The 26,331-nt window shown below is 43.9% G+C and overlaps 1 protein-coding gene across 1 annotated transcript; it reads left to right on the top strand.

Annotated features, from left to right (window-relative positions):
- The first annotated feature begins 11,687 nt into the window (after positions 1-11,687).
- Positions 11,688-21,500, top strand: LOC147609439 (Bacterial sec-independent translocation protein mttA/Hcf106). Its single transcript, XM_086787745.1, has 3 exons — positions 11,688-11,844; positions 11,938-12,185; positions 21,154-21,500. Exons 1-3 carry the CDS (start codon positions 11,724-11,726, stop codon positions 21,277-21,279), a joined length of 495 nt encoding a protein of 164 aa, XP_086643871.1. The 5' UTR covers positions 11,688-11,723; the 3' UTR covers positions 21,280-21,500.
- Positions 21,501-26,331: the final 4,831 nt, after the last annotated feature.

Below are 26,331 nucleotides of genomic sequence, written 5' to 3'. Positions count from 1 at the left end.
TATCACCAATTGAGAATCAAGGAAGGTGATGAGTACAAAATGACATTTTGAACAGAGAGGGGTCTCTACCATTATTTGGTTATGCCGTTTGGGTTGTGCAATGCACCGGCAACATTTCAAGCTCTAATGAACAAGGTGCTTGGACCTTTCCTCTACAAATGGGTGCTTGTATTCTTTGATGAACAAGGTGATGAGTACAAAATGACATTTTGAACCAAGAGGGGTCTCTACCATTATTTGGTTATGCCGTTTGGGTTGTGCAATGCACCGGCAACATTTCAAGCTCTAATGAACAAGGTGCTTGGACCTTTCCTCTACAAATGGGTGCTTGTATTCTTTGATGATATCTTGATATATAGCAAAGGGGAGAAGGAGCACTGGATGGCACTTTTTGCATGTGCGTGGATTATAGGGATTTGAACAAATCTACAAATCAAGAATAGATTTCCCATTCCAGGAATTGATGACTTGCTTGATGAGTCGAAAGATGCATGTTTCTTCTCCAAGATTGATTTGAGATCGGGCTATCACTAATTGAGAATCAAGGAAGGTGATGAGTACAAAATGACATTTTGAACCGAGAGGGGTCTCTACCATTATTTGGTTATGCCGTTTGGGTTGTGCAATGCACCGGCAACATTTCAAGATCTAATGAACAAGGTGCTTGGACCTTTCCTCTACAAATGGGTGCTTGTATTCTTTGATGGTATCTTGATATATAGCAAAGGGGAGAAGGAGCACTTGATGCATGTAAGGGCTGTTTTGGATGCTTGAAGAGCCAACAACTCATATGCAAAGGAGAGTAAATGTACATTTATGGCACAAAAGGTTGAGTATCTTGGTCACATAGTGAGAAAAGAAGGCATTATGGTGGACCCTAAGAAGGTCGATCATGTTAATAATTAGCCCACCCCAACATACTCAATTAAGGGGATTCTTAGGCTTGTCATCATTCTATAGGAGATTCATTAAGAGGTATGCTCATATTGCTGCACCTCTCACCGATAAGCTTAAGAAAGAGGCTTTATTTTAGGATGCTATAGCCGATAAGAGCTTTCAAGAGCTCAAGGAGATGCTCACATCATTAGCCCCTATACTTATTTGCTTGGACTTCTCGAAGCCATTTGTGGTTCAAGCCGATGCATGTGGAAGAGGCATTGGGACTGTTTTGTTCCAAGAACATGGAGTTATTACTTTTGAGAGTCGAAAGCTTAATGTGAAGGAAATGGTTATGCATGTCTATGATTAAGAGATGTTGGCAATACTTCATGCAATATAGAAGTGGCATCATTATTTGTATGGGAGTCATTTCTTTGCAAAGAGTGATCATAGAGTGCTTCAATACTTCTTGTCTCAACCTACACTCTCTCCCAAGAAAAGAAGGTGGGTGGCTACATTGCAAAATTATGACTTTGAGATATCTTACATGAAGGGAAAATAGAATGTTGTGGCAGATGCATTGTCACACATATGGGCATGTAGATGCATGGTAATTTTGGAGGTACATAAAGATTGGATTTTGGATATCCAAGAAGAGAACCTATTGGATGAGGAAGTGGCACCATTGTGGCAAAAACTACAGCAAGGATCCCATGATGATTTGGTACATTTTGAACTTTGTAATGGACTCATCTACTACAAAGACAAAGTCTACCTTGTGCCTACTTCAAGCTACAGCTACAAGAAGAGAGTGTTAGAAGAAATGCATTCTTCTCCATTGTCAAGGCACATGGGACTGTTTAAGACCTTTGAGAAGGTGCGGAAGAGTTTTTATTGGAAGGGAATGTGGAAAGATGTGTATACTTTTATGATAAGTGCCTTGTCAACAAAACAAAGATCCCACACACAAGCCGGTGGTTTGCTTCAGCCTTTGCCTATTCCCGATGGCAAATGGACAAACATTCCTTCCAAGGTCAAATTTACAGCATCTATGGTTGCAAAACAGTTTGTGGATCATGTGTTTAAGCTGCATGGAGTACCATAACAAATTGTTAGTGACTGAGATGTGAAGTTTTGAGTTCATTTTGGAAGACACTATTTGAGATCATGGGGACTGTTTTGACACCTAGCATTGCCTATCATCTCGAAACCGACGGGCAAACCGAGAGGGTGAACAAGTGGGTGGAGACCTACTTAAGGCACTATTGCCACCATGATATGCAAGGTGTTTGGGGATGAGTGGTTGCCACTTGCCAAGTTTGCTCATAATAGCACCCATCATGAGAGCATTGGCATGCCACCTTTTGAGGCACTTTATGGGTACAAAGTGAATATGCCAATGATGATTCAAAAGCAAGAAGGAGTGAATCCTAATGCAAAAGAAGAGATAAAAAAGTTGGATGTACTCTTGCAACAATGCAAAGCTAATATGAAGCAAGCTCAAGAAAGGATGAGGCATTATGCTAATGCTCATCGGAGGCCATTGGAATTCATGGAGGATGATTGGGCATTCTTAAGGATTCCCAAGACAAGATATGGTTCTCTCAAGGGCACAACAAATACCAGGCTAGCTCATTGCTACTATGGACCATACAAGGTGGTGAGGCGTGTTGGTGAAGTTGCTTATTAATTGGCACTTCCATCAACCTCAAAGATTCATGATGTGTTCCATGTATCACATCTCAAAGTTGACTTTAGGCCGGAGATATTTGTGCAAGATGAATTGTCTCTAATGGATGAGGAGGGAATGATTGAGTATATGTCAGAAGCAATTTTGGGTACAAGAGAAAGAGTCCTTTGCAATCGTACATTAGTGGAGTACTTGATCAAATGGTGAGGGCTACCTAAGGAAGAAGCTTCTTGGTAACCCGCCTCTACATTGGAGGGATTTGAAGGGTTGTTGGATGCATTTTGGAAGTCCAACGAGGGTCATGAACAGTGAATTAACTTGTTGAAAATTATTGTAAATTCACTGTGTAGCCCTATACCTTTGGGAATTGGATGCATGATGATTGGAAGCTACTCAAGGTTCTTTTACCATTATGGGGAAGAAGTTATGGCTTGTTTTGAAGGCTTATTGAGCAGTTTACAGCCATATACATGTGATTTTGATATCCCATACATGGTGAAAGCATAAGCTTCAAGATTTACATGAGTCCATTGACATGTACTTCATCCATATAGGAATTGTAATTATACATATCAATGGTTTTGAGGATGAAACCTTTTGGGTGGGAATGGTTTGTAACAAAGTGGAATGGTCTCATATGAATAATGGGCCCAAGGCCAATTGACCATGCCCATGGACAACACTTATGATAGTGTGAAATGGGGGTCATGTATATAGGTCTCATACACCATACTTTTGATAACTTTTTGATAATCAAGTTACACAAGCCTTTTTCTTTCTCTTCATGTTCTAATCTAGGTTAATCTCTCATGTTTACCTTAATCTTAGGCTAGTGAGGATTAATCTAGATTGCCACTTTCTTTTAGAGGCACAAGCTACACACAAGCATGTGCTTCAACCAAAGTTGCTTCATTCAAAGAGGAGGCACACAAGCATGTGCTTCAACGAATGTTGTGGTGACAACCACATGGGCTTCATCTTATGCTTCTTTCATGAAGCAGTCACATGGTCTTCATTGAACACCTTTACATGCATGACTCGTGGGACCTTTGACACCATGGATGTGATCTATCAGAGCACTAAAACACCAATTATAGCAACTTTGGGATCTTCTTCAGGATCATGGGCTTATAGTATCTTCCTTTGAAAAATATGCATGAGCTCCAAATCACATTGGCTTGGCAATGCTAGCGTGATGAAAAAGGACATATATTTATTAATACATCATCTATACTTCAAAGAGTGATCTATTATTAACCATGAGTTATTTGCCCAGGAAGTCCCCCAAAATCTAAAATCTTTTGGGTTTGTTTTTGTAATGCTCCATCATTCCCTCTTTACCCTGCTTAGAGCAAGGGGGTGGGTTGCTTTGGTATACTAATGTAGGATGTCTTTGTCTCCCAAGGCATGACTTGACTTGTGAATCCTTTGCAGTAAGCCATGCTAAATGAGCCTTTGATCCATGCTTTTATGCCTCTCAGCCATGCTCATGAGCCTCTAAGTTAGTAGTAGTGGTGTCTTGTTTCTTTGCTAGTGTTGGAGTACATGGACTATTGAGGGCTATCTAGACATTACCTCCATCACTCTAAAGGGGGGTTTGTTGGGTACTTCAAAGTCTAGCATTGTGTCCATTGGTGTGAACAACCCTTATTAAGGTCTAGGTTAAAAGATGAGGCTTACTGCTTATAAGAGTAAAATACATGGTGGAAATATTATCATAATTCATTCATCATTGTGTTGTGTAATCACTCTCTGTTAGATTACTGTAACACCACTACGGGCGTTACCACAACCCTTATTAAGGTCTAGTATTGTGTCCATTGGTGTGAACAACCCTTATTAAGGTCTAGGTTAAAAGATGAGGCTTACTGCTTATAAGAGTAAAATACATGGTGGAAATATTATCATAATTCATTCATCATTGTGTTGTGCAATCATTCTCTGTTAGATTACTGTAACACCACTACGGCCATTACCATAAGAGGGGATGGCCTCTGGCTCACCACCCAGCCATAGAGGAAGAATGAGGATTGCCCCTTATCCCCCAAGCTATATAGTGTGTGGCCTGCCGTCCACACTAGCCTGGCCGCCCATGACTCCGCATGGGCGTCCTCTCCCACTGAACCCCGGATGGCCACGTCCTTGGCCATCCGGTCTACTGCGTCGGTCATAGGCATTACAGCCTACGTGACATTACCCCCCCTTAAGAAGAGTTTTCATCCTCGAAAACAAACTGGGGAAACCTCTTGGAAATGGCACTACGGCGTTCCCAGGTAGCTACCTCCTCATCCCTGTCTGTCCATTTAACAAGTACCTCCTGGTACACTTTATGTCGGGTTTGTCTATCTCGATACTCTAGAATCTTTTCAGGTTCATGTGGTATCTTTGGTGGCTCTATCAAGTCCACCAAAATCTCTGGAGAAACTACGTTCTCTAACCCGTGAACTGATTTCTTCAATTTACTGACATGGAAGACAGGATGGACTTGAGAACTCTCCGGTAACTCAAGTTTATATGCTACGTCCCCAATCTTCTTAAGGATTTTAAAAGGACCACAATATCTCGGAGAAAGTTTATCACACTTTCCCGTTTTCATGGTTTCTGACTGCGCAGGAACCTTAAGGAATAAAAAGTCACCTCCTTCAAAGGTCACCTTTATACGTCCTTTATTCGCATAAGTTTTAGCGGCGCGATCCTGAGCGCTACGAATGCTCTCACGTGCGGCTCTGAGCATATCATTCATATCTTCAAGGAAATCCTTGATAGATTGAATCTTCTCCTTTTCTAGGCCTACAACCATCGGAGATCTCGGCTGGAATCCATACATTAACATGAATGGTCGCTGAGTGTTTGGAGCTGTTATAGGCAAACTCCAATAAGGGCAAGTACTCTTCCCAATTAGATTGCTTCTTACTAACATAAGAACGCAACATATCCTCTAGAATTTGGTTAACTCTTTCAGTTTGACCATCAGACTCCGGATGATCTGTCGTACTCATACTCAGAGTAATATTTAACTTTTTGAAGACTTCCCTCCAAAAATGACTGTTGAACCTTCTATCTCTATCCGATACTATATCTGCGGGCAAGCCATATAGCTTGTAGAGATGTTCAATAAAGAGTTTTGCCAACTCTGACGTTTTAACAGTTTTTTTCGTGGCGATAAACTTTGCCATTTTAGTTAACTTCTCCACTACCATCCACACCGAGTCATTCCCTCAACTCGTCTTGGGTAAACCGGTAATGAAATCCATGGAAATGCTTTCCCATTTCCCTTGAGGAATCCCCAGCGGATGGAGTAGTCCTCCAACCTTAAGATGTTCGTGTTTATTGACCTGGCACTTACTGTATTTTAGCACATAAGTCTGGACGTCCTTAAACAAACTAGGCCAATAAAACTGTCTTTTTACTAGTGCATAGGTCTTTTGAATCCCGAGATGACCCGCACTTGGACTATCATGACTTTCTTTAAGAATTTGGGCCCGAAAGTCACCAATAATTGGTACACATACTCTACCCTTGTAGAGTAAGTACCCATTGTCAATGGAGTAATTAGCATATTTCTCCCCCCGACGAAGTTTATCACTCCCCTTTGAAGCTGTGGTGGCAGTCAAAGGTGATGAAGGGCCTATGTCAAAGCTCTCCGGCTCCAAACTATACCTAGAAGACACGGCTAGTCTCTCCAGACTAACTCTCGCTTCCCTTCCCGTTGCACCTTCGGCCCGTCTCTCCAGACTAGCAATCCGTGTCTACGAGGGAGGTGGTCGCGTTTGTGATGAAGAAGTGCGTACGCGTACAGCGCACAAGACCTCTATAAAAGATGGATCATGCTCACATAATCCACGTAGTGACTCCAAGAAATCATTCTTGGAAGACTATGAAACTAAGTTCATTAATCTGTGGCATGCGACTAAGTGCATCTGCCACCACGTTATACTTACCTTTCTGGGTGGCAACGTATCTGAAGGTCAAACTCCTGTAGAATCTCCGTCCACCGAGCTTTTCTACCCTTTAGTTCATTTTGAGTTGAAAGCCATTTCAGACTTTCATGGTCCGTCCGGACCTCAAAAGAAGCACCATATAAATAGTGTCTCCACTTTTTCAGTGCATAAACTATCGCTAGTAACTCTCGCTCGTAAGCCGAGTAGTTACATTGTGCATGATCTAACTTTTTACTCTCAAATGCAATTGGGCGTCCCCTTTGCATAAGTACGACCCCAATGGCCTCATTACTAGCGTCTATTTCCAAGACAAACGGCTCATTTGTATCGACAATAGTCAAAACAGGTGCAGCTGCTTCTACGGTCACCTTGAGCTTATCAAAGCTGTTATGTTGGGCTTCCTCTCGGCTAATGTTTTTAGTTTTTGACCGTAACTAGTTAGTCACAATGGGACTGCGATCTTCGCGTAGTCCTTCACATACTGTCGGTAGAACCCCGACATGCCAAGAAAAATCTGCAGTTCCTCGAGATTCTTCGGCGCTGGCCATTTAAGAATAGCCTCTACTTTTTCTGGCTCCATCCGCGTACCATCGGCGGATATAATATGGCCAAGGTAGTGAATTTCTGTTTCAAAAAATTCACATTTGCTCTTCTTCGTAAATAGTTTGTGCTCTCGCAACAACTCGAACACTAGACGCATATGCTCTATGTGTTACTATCTCCCTATAGTCTGAGATGTACTGAGTTAGGGATTTGTTCTCCATCGAGCACTTGTCCCATAACTCCCAACTTCTCTCCGCCTCATTAATAGGCAAAAACGCTTTTCGAAACATCGTTTCAAACTCCGTCCAAGTGGCAGGACGAGTTGTCAAACTCATCCACCACTTGTATGCTTTGCCGGTTAATGAGAGGCTAGCCTCTACGGGCTATATCCGGCTAGGCTGCTGTCTCGCAGCGCGTGAAAATCTGACCACTTCGCTAGAAACATGTTGACCGAGTCCTTGTTTCTCTCCTCTCCTCACCACCAAAACTAGGCGGCTTCAAGTCGAAGCTGTCTCTACGGACGACCCCGCAAGCGCATCGGCCTGTACTCCTACAACCACTGGCGAGACTACGCTCACCCGTGCCGCAGGAGCTCGGCTACCACGAGGAGTCGGAGTACTAGCCGAGGCGGCTGTCAGTGCATCTAACCGTGTGGAGATGCTCTGTAGCATCATGACTAAGTTAGCCTGGACTTTACCCATATTATTCAGTTTTGCATTAAGATATTTAAAAAGTCCACTAGAGAGCTCCGTCTCTGTCAGGACGTCGGTAGGGTCCAATAGGTCATAAACGTCGTCGTCATATTCCAAGAGGTCCTCCTCGGTCCCCTCAGTGACGTCGGTGTTTATGTCATCTAGCTCATCGGCCAGAAAGGGGTCATCTGCTACTGCAGTCACTGCGGGCTGGCTGGGTCCTAAGGCGGGGTCAACATACGAGGAGGGCTGGGTCCTAAGGCGGGGTCAACATACGAGGAGGGCGCTGGTGGATCACGCGTGATCGATGAGCGCACTCCGGACCGGATAATGGTCGGGCGTATACGGCCTGACAATTCGGTCAGGGTTAAACCCGCGACCGAGGACAAGAGACTTGAAAACCCTAGAGAAGTAGAAGGCGGTGGGAACACACTATGCCTAGCAGACATCTTTAATTCTTGCACAAAAGACAATGCGAGAACTCGAAAATTACAAAAACGCTAATAAAATGAGCAGTGGTGGAGAGAGAATAGTCACCCCCCTTACGGTCGCCTGTGTGACTATCGGCGACTGCTGCCAATTTGTGTTGCGCTGCGAGCCTCTACAAGCATCACTACTCCGGGATGCTCCGATCTGAGAGAAAGGTGCCTGCTGCAGATTATCGCTTTGGTGGAGAGAGAGAGAGAGAGAGAGAGAGAGAGAGAGAGAGAGAGAGAGAGAGAGAGAGAGAGAGAGAGAGAGAGAGAGAGAGAGAGAGAGAGAGAGAGAATTCTTCCTTTCCCGTCCTGGCCGCCTCCCTCCACCACTATGGGCGTTACCACAAGAGGGGACGGCCTCTGGCTCACCACCCAGCCATAGAGGAAGAATGAGGATTGCCCCTCATCCCCCAGGCTATATAGTGTGTGGCTTGCCGTCCACACTAGCCTGGCTGCCCATGACTCCGCATGGGCATCCTCTTCCACTGAACCCGGATGGCAACGTCCTTGGCCATCCGGTTTGCCGTCGGTCACAGGCGTTACAGCCTACGTGACTCTCTCTCTCTCTCTCTCTCTCTCTCTCTTTGTGAAGCACCATGTAATCACAACACTAGCCAAGAGGAAGCATTAATAGATCCAAATTGGAGGGGCGCCATCCACATCATGACTCAATTATGAGAAACCACACTTGGATCTTATGGATTGTCCTATAAATGAAAGTACAAGAGATAGACACAGAAGGAATTATCAACAGATCCAAATGGGTGGGGGGTCATGTAGATGGCTCAATTATGAGAAACTACACTTGTGAGCTTATGGATCACTCTATAAAACATAAAGTTATTGGCACCAAATGGGTTTGAAAGGCTCTAATGGTATAAGCAAGGTTTGTGGGCAAAGGTTTTTACATAGGTCAAAGGATTCAACTTTTAGGAGACATTTGTCTCCACAAGTAGATTGACCAAATGGGTTTGAAAGGCTCTAATGGTACATTGGATAAGCAAGGTTTGTGGGCAAAGGGTTTTACATAGGTCAAAGGATTCAACTTTTAGGAGACATTTGTCTCCACAAGTAGATTGACCACTATTCCTACAATAATGGCCGGTATTCCAAATGGATACAAAGTCAGCATTTTTGAATGGTTATCTCAAGAAGGAGGTTTATGTGGCACAAACCTTGTGCTTATGTATGTCTATTTGGGGATTGAGGTTTGACAAGATGGAATACTCATTTCTCAGTAAAAGTATACAAGAGAAATTCTAAAGACATTTGGCATGGCTAAGTGCGAGTCAATGGTTACACTTATGAAGATTAATGTGAAGCTACCTATGGAAGATGATTCTCCACTTGTGGATATGAAGGAGTATAAGAAGTTAGTGGGTGAGTTTGATCTTTCTATGTAATACGCGGCCTAGCAATCAGCTTTGCAGTTGGTGTCCTTAGTAAGTTCTCAAATCAGTCCCCCCAAGACAACCATTGGAAGACAAGATGTGGGTGTTTAAGCAGATCAAAGGTACCATTGGGTATGTCATCACTTACACATAAGCGGGCAATACCTTGATTGGATTTTGTGACTCAGATTGGATGGGAGATTATGATAGCAAAAAAGTCACTAAGGGTGATGGATGCACTTTATTTTGTAAGCCCCCTATATGAGGAGTAGCTGTTGTTGTGGTGTGAGCACTCAAGTACTCACAATTTAGACATTGATGGTTAGGAGATGGCTTATGTATCCTACTTGGCACTCTCTGCCAAGTAGGATACATGCTTGTATCCTACTTGGCACTCTCTGCCAAGTAGGATGCATGCTTGTATGGGGGCTATGTGATCTCATTTGTGAGTGAGATCGAGGATACACTATTCTCGTGTTGTGGGGCTCATTTTTTGCGGGCCCAAACAGTCTTAGATGGCTGCGGAAGTTGTGCACAATGCCCATATGACTTTATTGTAGTCTAATATGGTCCTAATCAGATGATATGGTCGATTGGTCATATTGGACCAAATCATGGATTGGCCCCGACATGCCCAACCTATGCCCCTGTTGGCCCCGACACTGTATATAGACTCGTTTGGTAGCCTTTGTTCATCATCAAGTTCATTGTGTTCAAGTGCCCTTGTAAGCAAGACATTCTCTATCTAGAGTATGTCTAGATTGCCATCAAATCTCCTTATTTGGAGCACACAAGTGGGTAGATCGCCATCAAATCTCCTTATTTGGAGCACACAAGTGGGTAGATCGCCATCAAATCTCCTTATTTGGAGCACACAAGTGGGTAGACAACCATCAATTTTGTAATTAAAGTTTAGAGTAATATTGTTTACTCTCCACTTCTTTTTATAATTTAGCGCTTTGTATTGTGAAGGTCCTACTTCCACTATTATGATTTCTTACATGTCTAGTAGTAATTACTAATTCAGTGCTTTGTATTGTGAAGATCCTACATCCGCTATACATGTTTAGTAATAATTAATGATGAATAATTTGATTACATGTCTAGTAGTAATTACTAATTCAGTGCTTTGTATTGTGAAGATCTTACTTTTGCTATTATGTTTTCTTACATGTTTAGTAATAATTACCGATGAATAATTTGATTTCATGCTAAGATCATATTGCCATGCTGTGATGCGGAGACTTTTAAGTCAAGCTTTTCTTACACGTTTAGTAATAATTACCGATGAATAATTTGATTTCATGCTAAGATCATATTGCCATGCTGTGATGCGGAGACTTTTAAGTCAAGCTCAAGGATTTCAAGTCTTCATAAACAAAGCATTGCAAAAGCAAGTCTTGGTATGCTCAGGCAGACATGTGAATGCATTGGAAACATGAAATTGCCTTTAAGAATCACCCACATCTAGTATATAGGAGCATCACTTAAAAAAGAACATTTTTTATACGCTTTGTCACCAATTTGATTACAATGTAATTTACTCTTCTTTTTTGGGAGAGGTGTTTCATGTGAGTTATGCATTCACACATAGGTTCCCCTTCAAGTTGGCTAACGGTTGTTTAGTTGCGTGGTTGCACTTCATTAGGCTCTGCTTCAGGCAAAGCCAATCATGAATGTAACTCTTAGGGTGTGAAAATCCACTCTCTCCTTAGGCTTTAGTGCCCTAAACGAGTGGTTTGCATTATAATCTAGTGCGATCATCTAGCTTGGCACCTTTGCAGCAATGTAAGTATGATTGTTTAGCAAAGCGTATGGAGGAATCATTCATGTTGATTATTTCAGTGAACTTGCTTGAGAAGTTATGAGCTCTCTCAAACCCATACTAAATTACCATCAAATTTCTCACTTGTACCAATAAGCTAACCACATAATTTACCATGAGGAGGAGGCACCACAGATTACACATGGGGCCCAAATGCAAGGAAGAAAATGACCACCACTATGTGACCGGTACAAGCAGCCAAGGTGTGAAACCCCATTGGGAGCTTGTTGATAACATTTATCTGCAGATGCAGATCAAAATTACACTCAGTACTCTCTGTGACACGATGATGGCCCTCTCTTCGCCCTCCTACGTTTTCCACCCCGTGTCTTGCCCTAACCCTAATCTCAACCCTAACCCTAACCCCAATAGAAGGTGTCTTCCCTGCAGCTCGTTCCTACCTGCAGGTACGCTTTTTTCACCGGTCTTGTGCCCCGTATTTTGCAGTTTTTGTTTTGTTTTGGGCTTCTGATATCACTTTGCTTCTCTGTGTCAAACAGGTTTGCACTCATCTGGCTCTAGCCCTTTTGCCAGAGATGGTTTTGAGTTCCTTTCCATACAGAGCTGGGGGAGGTCGGAAGGACCGAAGCAGCTCCGGCGCGGCCACTGCCTACGTGTGAAAGCCCTTTTCGGTCTTGGAGTCCCGGAGCTCGTTGTGATTGCTGGTGTCACTGCCCTCATTTTTGGCCCAAAGAAGCTTCCTGAGATAGGCAAAAGCCTTGGAAAAACTGTGAAAAGTTTCCAACAGGTATCTTTTTTTGTGTGTTTTCTGTGGCTGTTGTATTTAATTGCTCCCATTATACCTTAGAGGCCATGGGTGAGGGCATATGTCGCTGGAGACTTGCACATATCCTGCCAATAGATCATGATGTGACCCTGGCTAATCACTCACATGGGTGAGGATATTAGGCTGGGTTAACAGCCAGATGAGAACTTGCAGGTCTGGATGAGCCGACGCATATTCATTGGGCAAACCATGGTATGACCCTGAGTAATGTCAGCACCCTACAGAACTTTAGACCAATGAAGATGTACCCACTTATCCCTGGCTGTGAACCCAACTTAATATCCTCAATGAGTGTGGAATCTGACAATGATGGCCCACCAAAACTCCATGTCGTGGAAGGTTTATTTGTGGCACGCCCAGGCGAGCCCACAAGACAGACACCTGAGAGTCCTATGTGCTGAACATCAGTACCCTTGTTTCCAGAACCTTTACAGTTGGGCTAAAGCCACTGGTTGACATAGTGAGGGGAAACCTTTTATAAATTGAACCAACACATTGGGTCGCCCAACTGCCCATTGGGTTCATCATCTGCCCCCCAGATGATTCTGAACCCAGGATTATTTTTCCTCGCTAGAAAATGTCCTTAGCAACCCTAGGGACAACCATAGTTTTATTTCCAGTAAAAAATTTATGTGTTTTTATATGGTAAATCGAACTAGAAACAAGACTTTCGGATAATCATATTTTTTTGAAGACCCTCTATCAAAAAGCTCTAATATTACCTCACTTTACTTGGCGTTCTTGTCACATGCGGAAGCTCTGGGAGTCTTCTTTCAGCCCTAAGCATTCCATAGGAACACCTGATGCATAGGAACCATAGTCACGAGAAACGGGAACGGAAACGTTCGAGGAATGGAAATGAGGAAACGAGTTTTTAGGGGTTGAAATGGCCGTTTCTTGTGACAATATCACTTGGGAAACGAGAAACGGCCATGGCAACGAATGGGGTCTTGAAACGGGGTAACGCGTTTCTAGGGACCGAAACGGCTGTTTCCTGTGACTATGATAGGAACACCTGATGCAAAAACAGTCAGCATAGATAGAGAGTAGGGAGAGAGAGATGGTTGTATTTTCAGTATATTCGTAAGAGTACAAAAAAGGTACAATGTCTGTGGCCTTTGGTGTTACGACCCTGTGTTTTTCTCTGGACAACACGCAAGTGGGCACGGGCACGAGATGGACAGTGTGAACGGCATCAGTTTGGATATGAAAAGGAAACCCATATGTGGCCAGCCCAAGTGTGAAAGGGGACAAAAGGGAGTTTTGAGTTTATAAGGTTTTATGACCTTTGATGATTAGAAATAATTATTATTTGGAAGATGCGTTTTTGCCATAGTTACCACGGAACGTCGTTCCGCCTTCCTGGAACGCCGGAACGCCGTTCCGGGCGAAGACACGTTCCCGGAACGTCGGGACGTTCCGCATTTTTTTTTTTGGCGGAACGTCCCAGAAATGTATGTTCATGTCTTGGGGGAGCAAATATTATGAAGCATATTTGGCTATCCGTATACAAAAAGTTACATTTTTTTGTGTCATATGCTGACATGTCATATGACGTGGCGTTCCGCGACGTTCCCGATCCGCTCCTGTTCCCGTTCCCGCTCCCGTTCTAGCATCCGACGTTCTCGGAACGTTCCCGTTCCGCGGTAACTATGGTTTTTGCTAATCGCTTTCGGCGTTTTGGAGAAAGCGAATCGCATCCTGGTTATTTAAGCGAAGGGTGGTAGATTCTAGTAGAGCAGGTTGTTGTGTGGAGTCGAGTGGCGCATGGCGCATCCCCTTGGGCGATCACGCTTGCATGTGGTGCTTCTCTTGTCATGGCGGTCTGCCCTGCAGTACACATGCAAATAGGCGAGGAGGCTTGCGCAGGGTTGTAGACTCATGAGCTGAGCTGCATGTGTGGAAGTTCAGGCGGCTGCGCGTACGAGCACACCCGCCTGCCAGGCGGCTGCGCGAATGGCCACAGCCAGGCAGTTGTGCGTAGGGCTACAGGAACGCTCGACTCTCTCTCTCTTGGAAGGAGGCGAGCTGAAGGAGGCGCCGAGGGGCTAACAGCCGAGAGGTTTATCTCTCTCTCTCTCTCTCTCGGGGTAAGTAAGAGGGATTGCAGGTGGCGCTAAATTCAGAGTGTAACGCGCGGAAGCTCTGGGGAGTCTTCTTTCAGCCCTAAACACTCTTGGAAACCTTCTGATGCAAAACGCACCATCTGATGCAAAAACGCAGGTAGAGAGAGTAGAGAGAGAGAGTAAGTAGTGCTGGAATTTCAGTATATACTATGGTACAAAAAGGTACATATCTTTGCAGCCCTTGGCTGCCTTCTTGAAAAGGTGATAACACACCAAAACTGCCCTAGCCTAGGATTCCTAATGACTCATACCCCTAGTGGGTTGAATGACTAAACCATAGAGCAAGGGGGGCTATTTATAGCCCCTTGGACTACATGGGGAACTGGCCGACTGCTGGTCGGCCAGTTGCAAATTCATAAAATCTATAAAATGCAGCCGACTGGGTATTCTTGATGCGCCTGCTGCCAGCACCCTCTGTCCTGCAGCCGACAGTCCTCTGGTACTGCTGACGTCAGCCTCCATGCAGCCGACAGCCTTCTGATCCATGCTTTGCTCCAAGTCCTGCTCCATGTCCATCTTCTACTGGTTCATGGTCTTTATCTGTTTGCCCCTTCTGGATCTAGCCCTAAGAATGTCCATGGCATCTGTGATGCACATGACATCCCCCTCTGCTAAACTTGATGACGGGAATCCAACCTGCTCTTGGATGACTGTCATCATCCCAATCCTGTCCCGAAGTCCCTCTGTCATCTTCCATCCGTGGCAAACCTTTTTCTTTGAAAATCCGGTCTGTTCTCCAAACCACTCTGTCTCTGATGATGATCTATGCATCTGGTCTTCCTCTAGTCCACAATCCATTCCTGCCCTGACTCTGAACACCGTCTTGGTCTTCTTTCCTGGAACTGAGTCTGGCACTCTCACATCACCCTTGGAGGATCAACCTCCCTTGGGACCGTTACCTGAGAACCTATCTGGCTCACGGAACTGCCATCCCCATCTGGCACTGTGGAACACCACCAACAAACCTCCTGGGAGTTCTTCCCGATCTGTGTTCCCGCCTTGGGCTTCGAATCCGTGTACTTTCCTGTACCTTGGACCTGTACACCATCATATGGGACTGAATCAATGTTTAGCTTTGCTGAGCCTGATGCTCTGATACCAATGTAACGCGCGGAAGCTCTGGGGAGTCTTCTTTCAGCCCTAAACACTCTTGGAAACCTTCTGATGCAAAACGCACCATTTGATGCAAAAACGCAAGTAGAGAGAGAGTAGAGAGAGAGAGTAAGTAGTGCTGGAATTTCAGTATATACTATGGTACATAAAGGTACATATCTTTGCAGCCCTTGGTTGTCTTCTTGAAAAGGTGATAACACACCAAAACTGCCCTAGACTAGGACTCCTAATGACTCATACCCCTAGTGGGTTGAATGACTAAACCATAGAGCAAGGGGGGCTATTTATAGCCCCTTGGACTACATGGGGAACTGGCCGACTGCTGGTCGGCCAGTTGCAAATTCATAAAATCTATAAAATGCAGCCGACTGGGTATTCTTGATGCGCCTGCTGCCAGCACCCTCTGTCCTGCAGCCGACAGCCCTCTGGTACTGCTGACGTCAGCCTCCATGTAGCTGACAGCCTTCTGGTCCATGCTTTGCTCCAAGTCCTGCTCCATGTCCATCTTCTACTGGTTCATGGTCTTTATCTGTTTGCCCCTTCTGGATCTAGCCCTGAGAATGTCCATGGCATCTGTGATGCACATGACACAGAGTGCAGTTTTCTCTTTCATTTTTTCTTCGCGAGTAGAGGAGTGCACGGTCGATGATGGAAGCAGGGGTGGAGAGTAGAGACCGGTTTCTCTTTCTCTCTCTCTCTCTCTCTCATCGTGGATTGCAGGCCTTGGTGCGTGGATATTGTTCTCTCTCTCTCATCGTGGATTGCAGACCTTGTTTTACGAGATTGGGATACAGAGGATCAAGCTAAGATGCACCGGATGATGTTCTTGGAAGAGATGTACGGTTCCTCTTCGTCTTGGACTTATGTGTATTCAGGGATTGCTTGACACGTCCTCTATCTTTTTCTCTCTCTAGGTTTTGGCAACCATGCTTGAATGGTATATTTTTCATGGAAATAGGACACTGGTTTTCGAGAGGAAACAGGACTTTGGTATCGAGGAATTAGGCCTATGGTTTATGGGATACAGGTCTTTGGTTTATCGGATAGAGGTCTTCGGCTTTAGGTGGAAAACATGTCTTTGGATTCATGTGAACAGGTTGTAGTTTTCTCGAGCTTACATGCGGGTTTTGGGGCCAATTGGTGTTCTTGTACTATTTGCATTAGCACTCTAGCTCCCCTTGTTTGTTTCCTTTTCCAGGTCCCCATGGGAGATGAAGTGTTTTGTGTGCGAGTGTTTGTTTCACCGCCTGTCAGATTTCTGAAGGCCGGTTTCATTTGGCCTTCCCAAAAAGAGTAACAAAAGCCTTGTCTAAGACCTCACTCCATAGAGAGAGTGATGAATCAAATGAATGCTCAGCTTAGCCTTTTAAAGGTACAATGTCTGTGTCCTTTGGCCTTCCCAAAAAGAGTAACAAAAGCCTAGTCTAAGACCTCACTCCATAGGGAGTGTGAGCCCAACCAAGTTGAAGAAACTGGCTAACTGTTGGTCGGCCAACTAGCAAAAAATCCCAATAAATGCGATATGCTATCGATCAGTCCATATACACTTCAGATCTGGCCGATAGGGTCCTTGTCCATTGGACTTTCTTTCTATGCTTGTTTGGCCTTGGCACGAGCCCCGAAATTATCTATATAATTGCCGCCACATTAGGGATTAGCCTTGGATATGAGCCATGTACATATGTGCTCATGATAGTTCTTTAGAAAAGCCACATGAGGTGGCATAATTGATGCTTTTGTTTTGTTTTGTTTTTTTTAAAAAAAGTTTTAAGTGATATAGAAGCCCTATTAAGAAGGCCATAACTCCCCAATGGGGAGGGATCTAAAAACTTTCCTCGAGACCATTCTTGAAAGTCTTATATATCTCTACAACTAGGAGCCAAATTCCATCATTTAGCTCTTTGAAACAGCCTTGCAAACTTGTGACACGAAAGAATAGGTAAATTTCCAACACAAAACTACTTTAGTTGTCTTGTGCACAAAGTGTATCTACCGTGTGTAGCACGCACACAAGACTAGCTTCGAGGCTTGGGGTAGCTTGGAGCTAGGCAGGTTGATTGGCGAGCTGGGCTAGGGATCGATTGACGGGCGGGTACCCAAGTGTGGACGTCGGTGACTGGCCAAGAGCTTATAAAAGAGTGGCCAAGGTTAGTCAATTGGTCATAGAGTTTCGCAAGTCTTTGCGAGAGCTCTACAGTCAGGAGCCTGGATCTAGTGCAGACGTGCACTTGCTTCATGCAGTCGTGGTCGGCAGTAGTCTCGAGGCCCGCGAGGGTAGCCCCGTGGTGGTATGGGATGTCACGGGGTAGAGATTGGTTGGTGTGTCTTGCTAGTTAGCTCAGCTCGTGGCTCGGTGGGGATAGATATTCGTCTGAGACAGAGCGGTTTGGAGAACAGGCCGGGCTTTCACAGAAAAGGGATTGCCAGGGATGGATGGATGACAGAGGGACTTCGGGAAAGGATTGGGATGATGATAGTCATCCAAGAGCAGGTTGGATTCCCGTCAGAGGGGGATGTCATGTGCATGGTCAATGCCATGGACAATCTTCAGATGCTGATCCAGAATAGGCAGCCAGATAAAGAGTATTAGAACTAGGACATGGAGCACAAAGTGCTATTTGGCAGTGTATGGATTGGAGCAAAAGCATGAAGGACTGTCGGCTGCGTTGGAGGCTGTCGGGAGCAGAGGAGTGCTGTCGGCTGCACGAGGACCAGACGGCGATGATTATGGACATAAAGAGGGCAGTCGGCTGGCCGACCAGCAGTCGGCCAGCAGCCCAAATATTCCCAAGTGACTATAAATAGCATGGATGCTCATCATTGTACTCATTCACTCCCACTTTGGGTGTGGGTCTAGACTAGGAGATTTTGGTGTGTTCCACCTTTTATGTAAGGCAGCCTATGGCTGTAGATTAGGGTACCTTTTTGTACCATATGAATATACTGAATTTCCAGCACATCTCTCTCTCTCTCTACTCTCTCTCTATATCTGCGTTTTGCATCAGATGGTTTCCAAGAGTGTTTAGGGCTGAAAGAAGACTCCGAGAGCTTCCGTGTGTTACACACATAAACTGCTTTCTTCTCACCCACGCGTCCATCCCGTAGTTCCAAATACTTGTCAGGCACACACCATGAATCGACCGGCCATCTCTTGAGGGCTCAATATAGCAGTTACAAGGGTCACTTGTATCCACCAATTCGTGATTCTTGGTCCACAGGAGGCTGGAATATCTGATCTTTTGGCATCTTACATAAGGCTGTGATAATCTTATCTGCAGTTACAAGGCGATTACAAGGGAAAATTAAGTAAAAATGTCAGTGACCTCTGTGGGGTCGCATGTGATGTATATTTGTATACATGAAACTGGCATGTAGGCACTTAAATGGAATATAAATGGGTTATATCATCCATCTTATCATGTTTCGGCTTGTACCTTGACTTAAAGTTTGTATGCTCCTGTCACCATTTTCGAGATTTACGGGATTTATAGGCATTCATCAGGATTTTATCAGATTTACTAGATTTATTGACTTTTGGAAGAGCTTTGGGAATAGGAGGTTTTCTAGATATGGGTTCCGTGCACCCTGCACATCTTGGTGGGTGCCCGAGAACAGGACTTGGGCCTTGGTTTACACAAGACGCACTCTTTGGCTTCTCTTGTAGGGCCGGGCTCCCCCTGAGTTGCCCATCTCACAGACATTCTTAGAAAATAGAAGGGGGGTTATAGCTATCTAATGGTTGGTCACTTGCCTTAGTTAGCAGGCTTCAGCTTGGTGCACTGTACCTTGATCCAGATGAACAGAGCTCATTTTCTCCCAATGGACAGCTGGAGAACTTGGCACAGCAAAGCTAGATGGCAGAGAGGAAGGTGGGCAAAAAGCATGATGTATTTTGTAGGCCTTAGCTAGGCTGCAACACAGCTACAAGCTCCCACTAGACATGGCCAGGTTACATGATGCTCAAGACACCATCTTTCTCTAGTACCATTGCAATGCAGCCCCCCAATAGCCAGAAAGTGGCTGCTTGTAGACCAAGTTTGGCCTTTCTTTGTTTACATCCCTCTTGTAACCTCCCGCTTTACAGGTGCTTGTGCTTGCAGCCCTTCAATAATGCTGGATGTCAAGTGTCACATGTGGTTTTGAATACTCTTATTTAATTTTTGAAGTGTTATTAGTGCCAAAATGAAGATTCATACGCTTGACAAATATTGGATATTAGTATATGTGGTTTTGTAGATGTGATTGAATGAGTGTTGGAAAGATAGTTTTATTTCACTATGTTTTGGAACAATGAAATCTCTGTCAGACGGCTATTTTGACCAGCTGTACCTTTTTGTGGTTATGGAACCTGGAGATGACGTGAATATCAAAGTTGTAGATCTTGCAAAGATCTACAAAATTGTCTTTCATGGGCTCTGTTTGATTTGTCTTGCTTGGTGATTGTTTTTGGTCCAAAGATGGCTGCAGAGCCATTTTTCATAGAGTTGACACGCATCACAAGTAAGCTTAGGAAGTTGCTGCAAGTAAATGAGAAAATAAGTGCACACCACTTGCATCAAGTGTCATATGCCTATGCCATGACCAGTGCGGCCATGTATTCTAGGATTGTGAGCCCTCTTTTATGAAGGGCCATGATTGTAAATTACAGTGATCTGTCAGGATTAGGGGTTGCACAATGTAGATTAGGTGCATGCCTGTCACCTGTGACGGGCTATTTGGTGCTTGGAGGCGGGGAACCAGAAAACAATGGAAGACTGGCGTTAGACTCTGTTGGCATCTGTGGACAAGTACCCTTCGGGAAAAGTCAGCGAAGAATCAGGTTGCATTAGATTTGGACAGGTGGGAAGGCTGTGGGCAGGTATAAATAAAACAACTACTGGGCGACTGCCGGCCAGAAGTAGGGGGAAGTTACTCTTCAGGCTTGTGAAGACTGCCAAGAAGCGTCCTTTGGAGCAGCTACAGCTGGAGATACTGCCGTGTCCTCTGAGGTGACCAAGGCAGACTTCATCAGTTTGAGAGAGGTACTCTGTTCGCGTTCATGAAGTCTAGGGTATTGGCTTGATTGTGCCTGACACAGATTCCTAATGTCACTGTTTGATTCACCAGATCCTAACCTTTGGTTTTGGAGACCATTATTTTAACTTTGTCTACCATGTCTAAACAGGGGGAGTTGTCACATGCATCAGCCCTAGACAGACTCCAATGCACGTGCCATGACAATGCAGCAGACTAGGGAATCAGGCCGTTGCAAGCCCTTAAGAGGCCACAGATGATGTGAGAAAGCGAAGGACAGGTTAGGTTTTAGCAAAGAACCATGCTATTGTGACCCTGTTTTGGAAAGTTCAAAGGAGTAGAGGCCTGGGAGTGATGTGAGAAAAGAAAGCACGAGTAGTTTCCACCTAGAATACATTTTCTCCTCCACCCCATTTTGTTTATGGTAAAGAGTATCTAAACATTTATCTGACTTCCTCGATAAGAGTCCTGTGCGGTTGATTTTTTCAGGCTTCTCTATCTTCCAGCTATTTCTATTGCTGCTGTACATATTTGTTACGACTTCTGCAAGAGTATGGGGCCTTTCATGGGAATGCAACACCTAATTCCAAGATGAAAGTCGACTTATACTGGGGGGAAATATATGCAAGTCTTGTTCACAGTTCAAGATATCTGATTGAGCTCTGTTGTTCATGCAGGCGGCCAAGGAGTTTGAGGCTGAAGTGAAACAAGGAGGGGAATCTGCCACTGCAGATTCAAGCAAACCAGAGGTGCTCTCAGCGACAGCAGTACCCGAGAAAGAAAAGGAAAACACAGAGGTGTAAAGATCATGTTTGGAAGGTCAAATAATAGATCAAATATGAGCACTTTGTTTTGGCTCTGTATTGTTTGAAGAGGGTCAGAACCCTTGAGCAGTAACATGGAGAGCTGAAGGTACATGCGACGTGTGATTGGTGGTTGACAGAGCTTATTGTATTCTTCTCATGGTAGCATGTGTATGTATTGAATACAGTTCATCCTTATTTGATAGTGGGCATTCAACTTGTGTCAGGTGTTTCAGATGTATGACTCTCTCTGCATGCAATCATCTTTTTATGTTAGCTATTTTTTGATCTATGCATCGATTGGGATGACCTTCAGAGGAAAGATGAGGAATCAAGTCACTGCTTCAGTAGTTGCAACTGGTTCACATAGTTGATCAGCTCATATGTGCCGTGAGCTCTCTTGACACTCCCTCTCTTATATATACCGGGCTGCTCTCTCTCTTATATTAATGCCAAGCGGGGCTATCTAGCACTGGAACTTGATGCGAACTTAATGATGGGTTCAAGAGTTGCATCCCACACGGTAGCTATAATCCAAGGCAGTGGAGGAGCATAAGGCTTTATCACGAGACTGATTAGCTCAAAAGGCACTCATATGCACAATTTTAGGATTCAAATGCTTAGTGGTAAAAAGGGAATTGTATGCTACAAACTTCCTGGGCTTTTCCACCTAACAGAGCATATCCCTTAGCGTAACTGCGAGCTGAGGGTGCTGGAACACAGAACAAGGAGATGAAGTGATTGGGGCTGTTGCTGGCTACAGTGGGCCCAGACATGGGTTCTTGTCTCAGCTGAGTTTTACAGACTTTTTCAAGTATGGCACTAAGAACATGCACAACATTTGTTTAGCACAGCACACGAGTGAAGCCACATTCCACTCAATCTCTTGCTAGAAACAAGCCCTGTGCCAATGGATCAGGCAGGAAGATGTTGGCAAAGAAGTTGCATGGAACATGTTCTAAGACTTCAGTGAACCACTTAAAGCTAATTGTAATTAGTCATTAATGGCATATGAGACGGGGTTGAGAAGGTATTATAAATCCCATGACAATGGATGAAACTTGCATTTGAGACGGGGTGGAGAAGGTATTATAAATCCCATGACAATGGATGAAACTTGCATGTATCGAGAAGGCATTATGAAGTGGATGAAATGTGTGTATGGAACTGTACTTGCTGGGCGATAAGGGTGGGGTACCATGTATGGAACTGTACGTGCTGGACAATAAGGGTGGGATACCATGTAAACAAACACTGCTTATTTTCTGTGCTCGTGGTTCTGCATTTTTTAGATGGAACTAAAGAAAGTCTATCCAAAAGCACTTTCATACACCCAGTTTTTAAAGAACCGCTAGCTTGCAATTGCTTGCGGAGGAGGTGAGGTATTTCAAGGGAACATCCATTGATCAGAGCTAGTTATTTTCGAGTTGAGAGTTCGGGAAATTATGGCATTGAACATGGTCTATGTAGTTCTCCTGTCAGGGGAAACCTTGATGGTCCTGCATTAGAGCTTTGCCTGAAGATGGGTGCAATCATGGCCATAACACACACACACAAGACCGGCAACAAAATCAACAGCCCCTCGCAAGGCAAGCCCAGCATGCATACGAAAGCATGGCAACTGCAAGCAGATCTCCACGCTGCCACAAGTGTGTGGCTGTCGAGGGCAGCGTGTCGGTGAGTGGGTGTGGTCCAAGAGTGTGCATGACGCTGGTACTGGATTGTAACGGGAGTTGGAGGGTGCGTAGAGGGTAAGGGCGGCATACGTGCCGTCCACGTGTGGGTGGGGGAGTCCCGAGCTATGGAGGGTGTTTTTCTGCCGTTGTTCCTGTTGCTCCCCTGCCCTTGGTGGTGGCTGGGAAAAACAGTGTGTGTTTGTGTGTGTTTTGAGGAGTCTTGAGCTATGTAATTAATATACGTGCTTAAAGAAATGTGATTGCTAAAAACAAGGGTGGCTCGTTTAAATAAAACATTATAATTATGATTAATATTTTAGTAATTATATGCATTACATTACTCTTATTCTCCCTTTTTTGTTTTGTTTTCTTTTGTTTTTTAAAATTTCATTTGTTTGTTTGATTTATTTATTTTTGTTAATTTTTGTGGTCAACTCTTCGTCATGGATTGCATGGACACTTTATTGGTCTTTAAACATGCATAGTGGCCAACTATGGGTTGTGCAATCGTAAGGTCATCATCTTAGTTTGTGTTGCCTGCATGACAATAAAGCTTAAAATAATTGAAGTTACGTCGTCGTTGTCGTTGGTTTCTTCTTCTATTCCCTTCTCTTCTTTGATACTTGCATAATTTGCTTTCATTTTGTGCTTTTCTCGCGCATCAAAGCTTTCTTCCAACAATCTTGTGCATAATGACAAAGCTTTAAACAATAATTACGGGCTCTAAAAGTCTGTTAAGTGCAGACTTGATAATTCCAAGTGTGTAAATCCAGAATTTTTGCTAGTTAAAATCATTTCATACACTTGAGGTCAAGAAGGCTTATAGGTGATGACAGTGCCCTTGTGACAAGAGTGCTTCCAACTAATCATGATTCTCCTACTAGAGAAGCTTAGGGTTAGCTCATATAGTAAGCATAGTAGTGAAGAATCCATGGAGAATCTTCTTAATGAGGAAGTGGCAAGGGAGAAGGGTACTTCTTAGCCCACACTATCTAGAGGATTCATGGGCTTAGGTCAAGCAATACTAATTCATGGTCGTTAGCTCTTTCAAATATACCGAAAGATTCCTAGAAGATCCTATCTTTGATGGGTGTGAACACCCCTCAAGGGACTCACCGCATGTAATGTAAAGCCACCCCCGCCCCCCCCCAAAGTGTGAACAAGTCTTATGGCAAAGTTCCCACGTGTGAATAACCCTTATGGCAAAAAGCCCTAAACCTCAAACATGGCATACAGACTGCCGTTCATCAAGCTCAACGCCAGCAACAGCATGGAAGAGAGAGGTTGTGCGCCATGCCACGGCCAGCAAGCTCACATCAATCAGCAATGAGCAGGACGCAATCATGGCCATAACACACACACACACACACACACACAAACACACACACAAGATGGGCAACAAAGCTCATCTACCGCCCCTTGCAAGGCAAGCCTACCATGCATGCACACAAAAGCACGCCAACCGCAAGATCTCCATGCTGCCACAGCAGTCGGGAGTGTCGCCGGTGTGGTCCATGAGGGGAAGATTCCGCCGGTGTTCCCCCGCCCTCGGTGGTGGCTGGCTGGTGTGTTGGGCGGGGCGGGGACGTGCTTAATATATAGAAATGCTCATTCACACAGACGAATTACTAAAAAGTGGCTATTATAATTATGATTAATATTTTTAATTATTATATGCTTTACATTCTCTCTTCTTTGTTTTATTTTCTTCTTGTTTTTTAAAATTTCATTTGTTTGATTTTTTTTGGTTAATTTTTGTTTGCATCACGAATTGTTGGACCGCTACATAGTGGACCAACTATGGGCTGTGCAATCCTAAGGTTCTCATCTTAGTCAGTGTTGCATGCATGACAATAAGTTAAAGCTTAAAATAATTGAAGTGTTGTCATTGGTTCCTTCTTCTATTTCCTCCTCTTCTTCTTCAATACTTGCATAATTTGCCTTCATTATGATTAGTTATTAATAATCATGTATATTATGTTAGTCTCACAATGGACATTGATAATTGTTGTCTTGGAGCAATTTGGTAACTTCTGTTGCCATGCTTAGTCCATAGAGATTTATACATTATATTCCCTACTATCACATGGGTTTTTAATGCTTAGATGTATTGCAATTGGGCTCAAAATTTATTGGCAAGTCAAGCTCAATGTCCTTTACAATTTTGTAGAAAAGGTCTTCCTAATACTTCACGAATTTGTTTTACACCCATAGTTTCAAGTTACCTAGAAATTACAGCACCTTACTACTAAGATGGAAAAACTTGCGAGAGGTGTACAAACAACGTTAAAAAAACTGTATTTGAAACCAAATTTTTAGCTTGAGAAAAAGCAAACTTTTCCTATAGGCAAGTTGGAAATTACATAAACCATAAACCTCTTATTAAAGTTCCTTCAAAACCATGGTGCAACAAATCTCCCTAATATGTTGCATTCATTCACAACACCACTTCAACATTTTTGATGTAAAGACCTCATGAATCCTCCTCTAGTACTGCAAATCTAGACTCCAAATCCATTTTTAAACCTAAATATTATCCCATATAGTGGCACGTGTTATAAGTGGGATTTAAACATGCTTATAAACAAGGTATGACAACGAAAAAGCATCATCCACTTTGATGAACTGGAACCGATAAGGGCCACAACCAAGGAAGAATCCAAGGCTATAAATAAGTAAAAAAATGCGTAGGCTTTAACTTTGAAACAACCATATAAGAGCTAGAAAGCCAAAGGCTAAGGTAGCCCCAAAAAAGGCTAAAGGACTAGCATGAGAGGTCCAAAAGAAGAAAACATCAAAGAGCTTGTGGAAATGCAACATATTAGCAGTTAAGGATGACAAAGTCGTGGCCATTTAAAGCGGTTCAAAAACAAGAGTTCCAAAGCTACCTCCTTAGTGAGGCAATAGAAGATCTCCCACTCAAGCCAGAAAGTGCAAGCCCCAAAGGCTAACGTAGCTCTAGAAGAGGCCAAAGGACTAGCACGACAGGTCCAAAGAAGAAAACTCCAAAAGAAGAAAACATTAAAGAGCTTATGGAAATGCAACATATTAGCAGTTAAGGATGACAAAGTCATGACCATTCAAAGCGGTTCAAATACAAGAGTTTCAAAGCTACCTCCTTAGTGAGACAATAGAAGATCTCCCACTCAAGCCATCTCTCCTGATAAGGGGAAGAAACCCATTAACCACTCTAATATGCCCAATAAATTTAAAGAGTACCCCAACCCTGGAGAGAGAGCAAATGAAGCAATCTCTAGAGCTTGTAAGGAAGGTACAAACTGTACACTACACCACTAGATGTAGTCCTTGAGTAAGTGACTAAATACAAACCATGAAACCCACATGAGGGAATGACCCTATCCTGAAGTCAACTCCA

This window comes from Cibotium barometz, chromosome 51, assembly GCF_041138505.1.
Source record: "Cibotium barometz isolate CiBa-2024 chromosome 51, ASM4113850v1, whole genome shotgun sequence".
Lineage (NCBI taxonomy): Eukaryota > Viridiplantae > Streptophyta > Polypodiopsida > Cyatheales > Cibotiaceae > Cibotium > Cibotium barometz.
The sequence above is the reverse complement of the archived record's forward strand: the minus strand, read 5'-3'. Positions and strand labels throughout refer to the sequence as shown.

What these genes read in the sequence shown, in the direction of transcription:
- LOC147609439 (XM_086787745.1), top strand. Translation starts at nt 11,724, where the DNA reads ATGATGGCCCTCTCTTCGCCCTCCTACGTTTTCCACCCCGTGTCTTGC. An exon ending in CAGCTCGTTCCTACCTGCAG is followed by an intron (nt 11,845 to 11,937) that starts GTACGCTTTTTT and finishes TGTGTCAAACAG; the next exon opens with GTTTGCACTCATCTGGCTCT. An exon ending in CTGTGAAAAGTTTCCAACAG is followed by an intron (nt 12,186 to 21,153) that starts GTATCTTTTTTT and finishes TTGTTCATGCAG; the next exon opens with GCGGCCAAGGAGTTTGAGGC.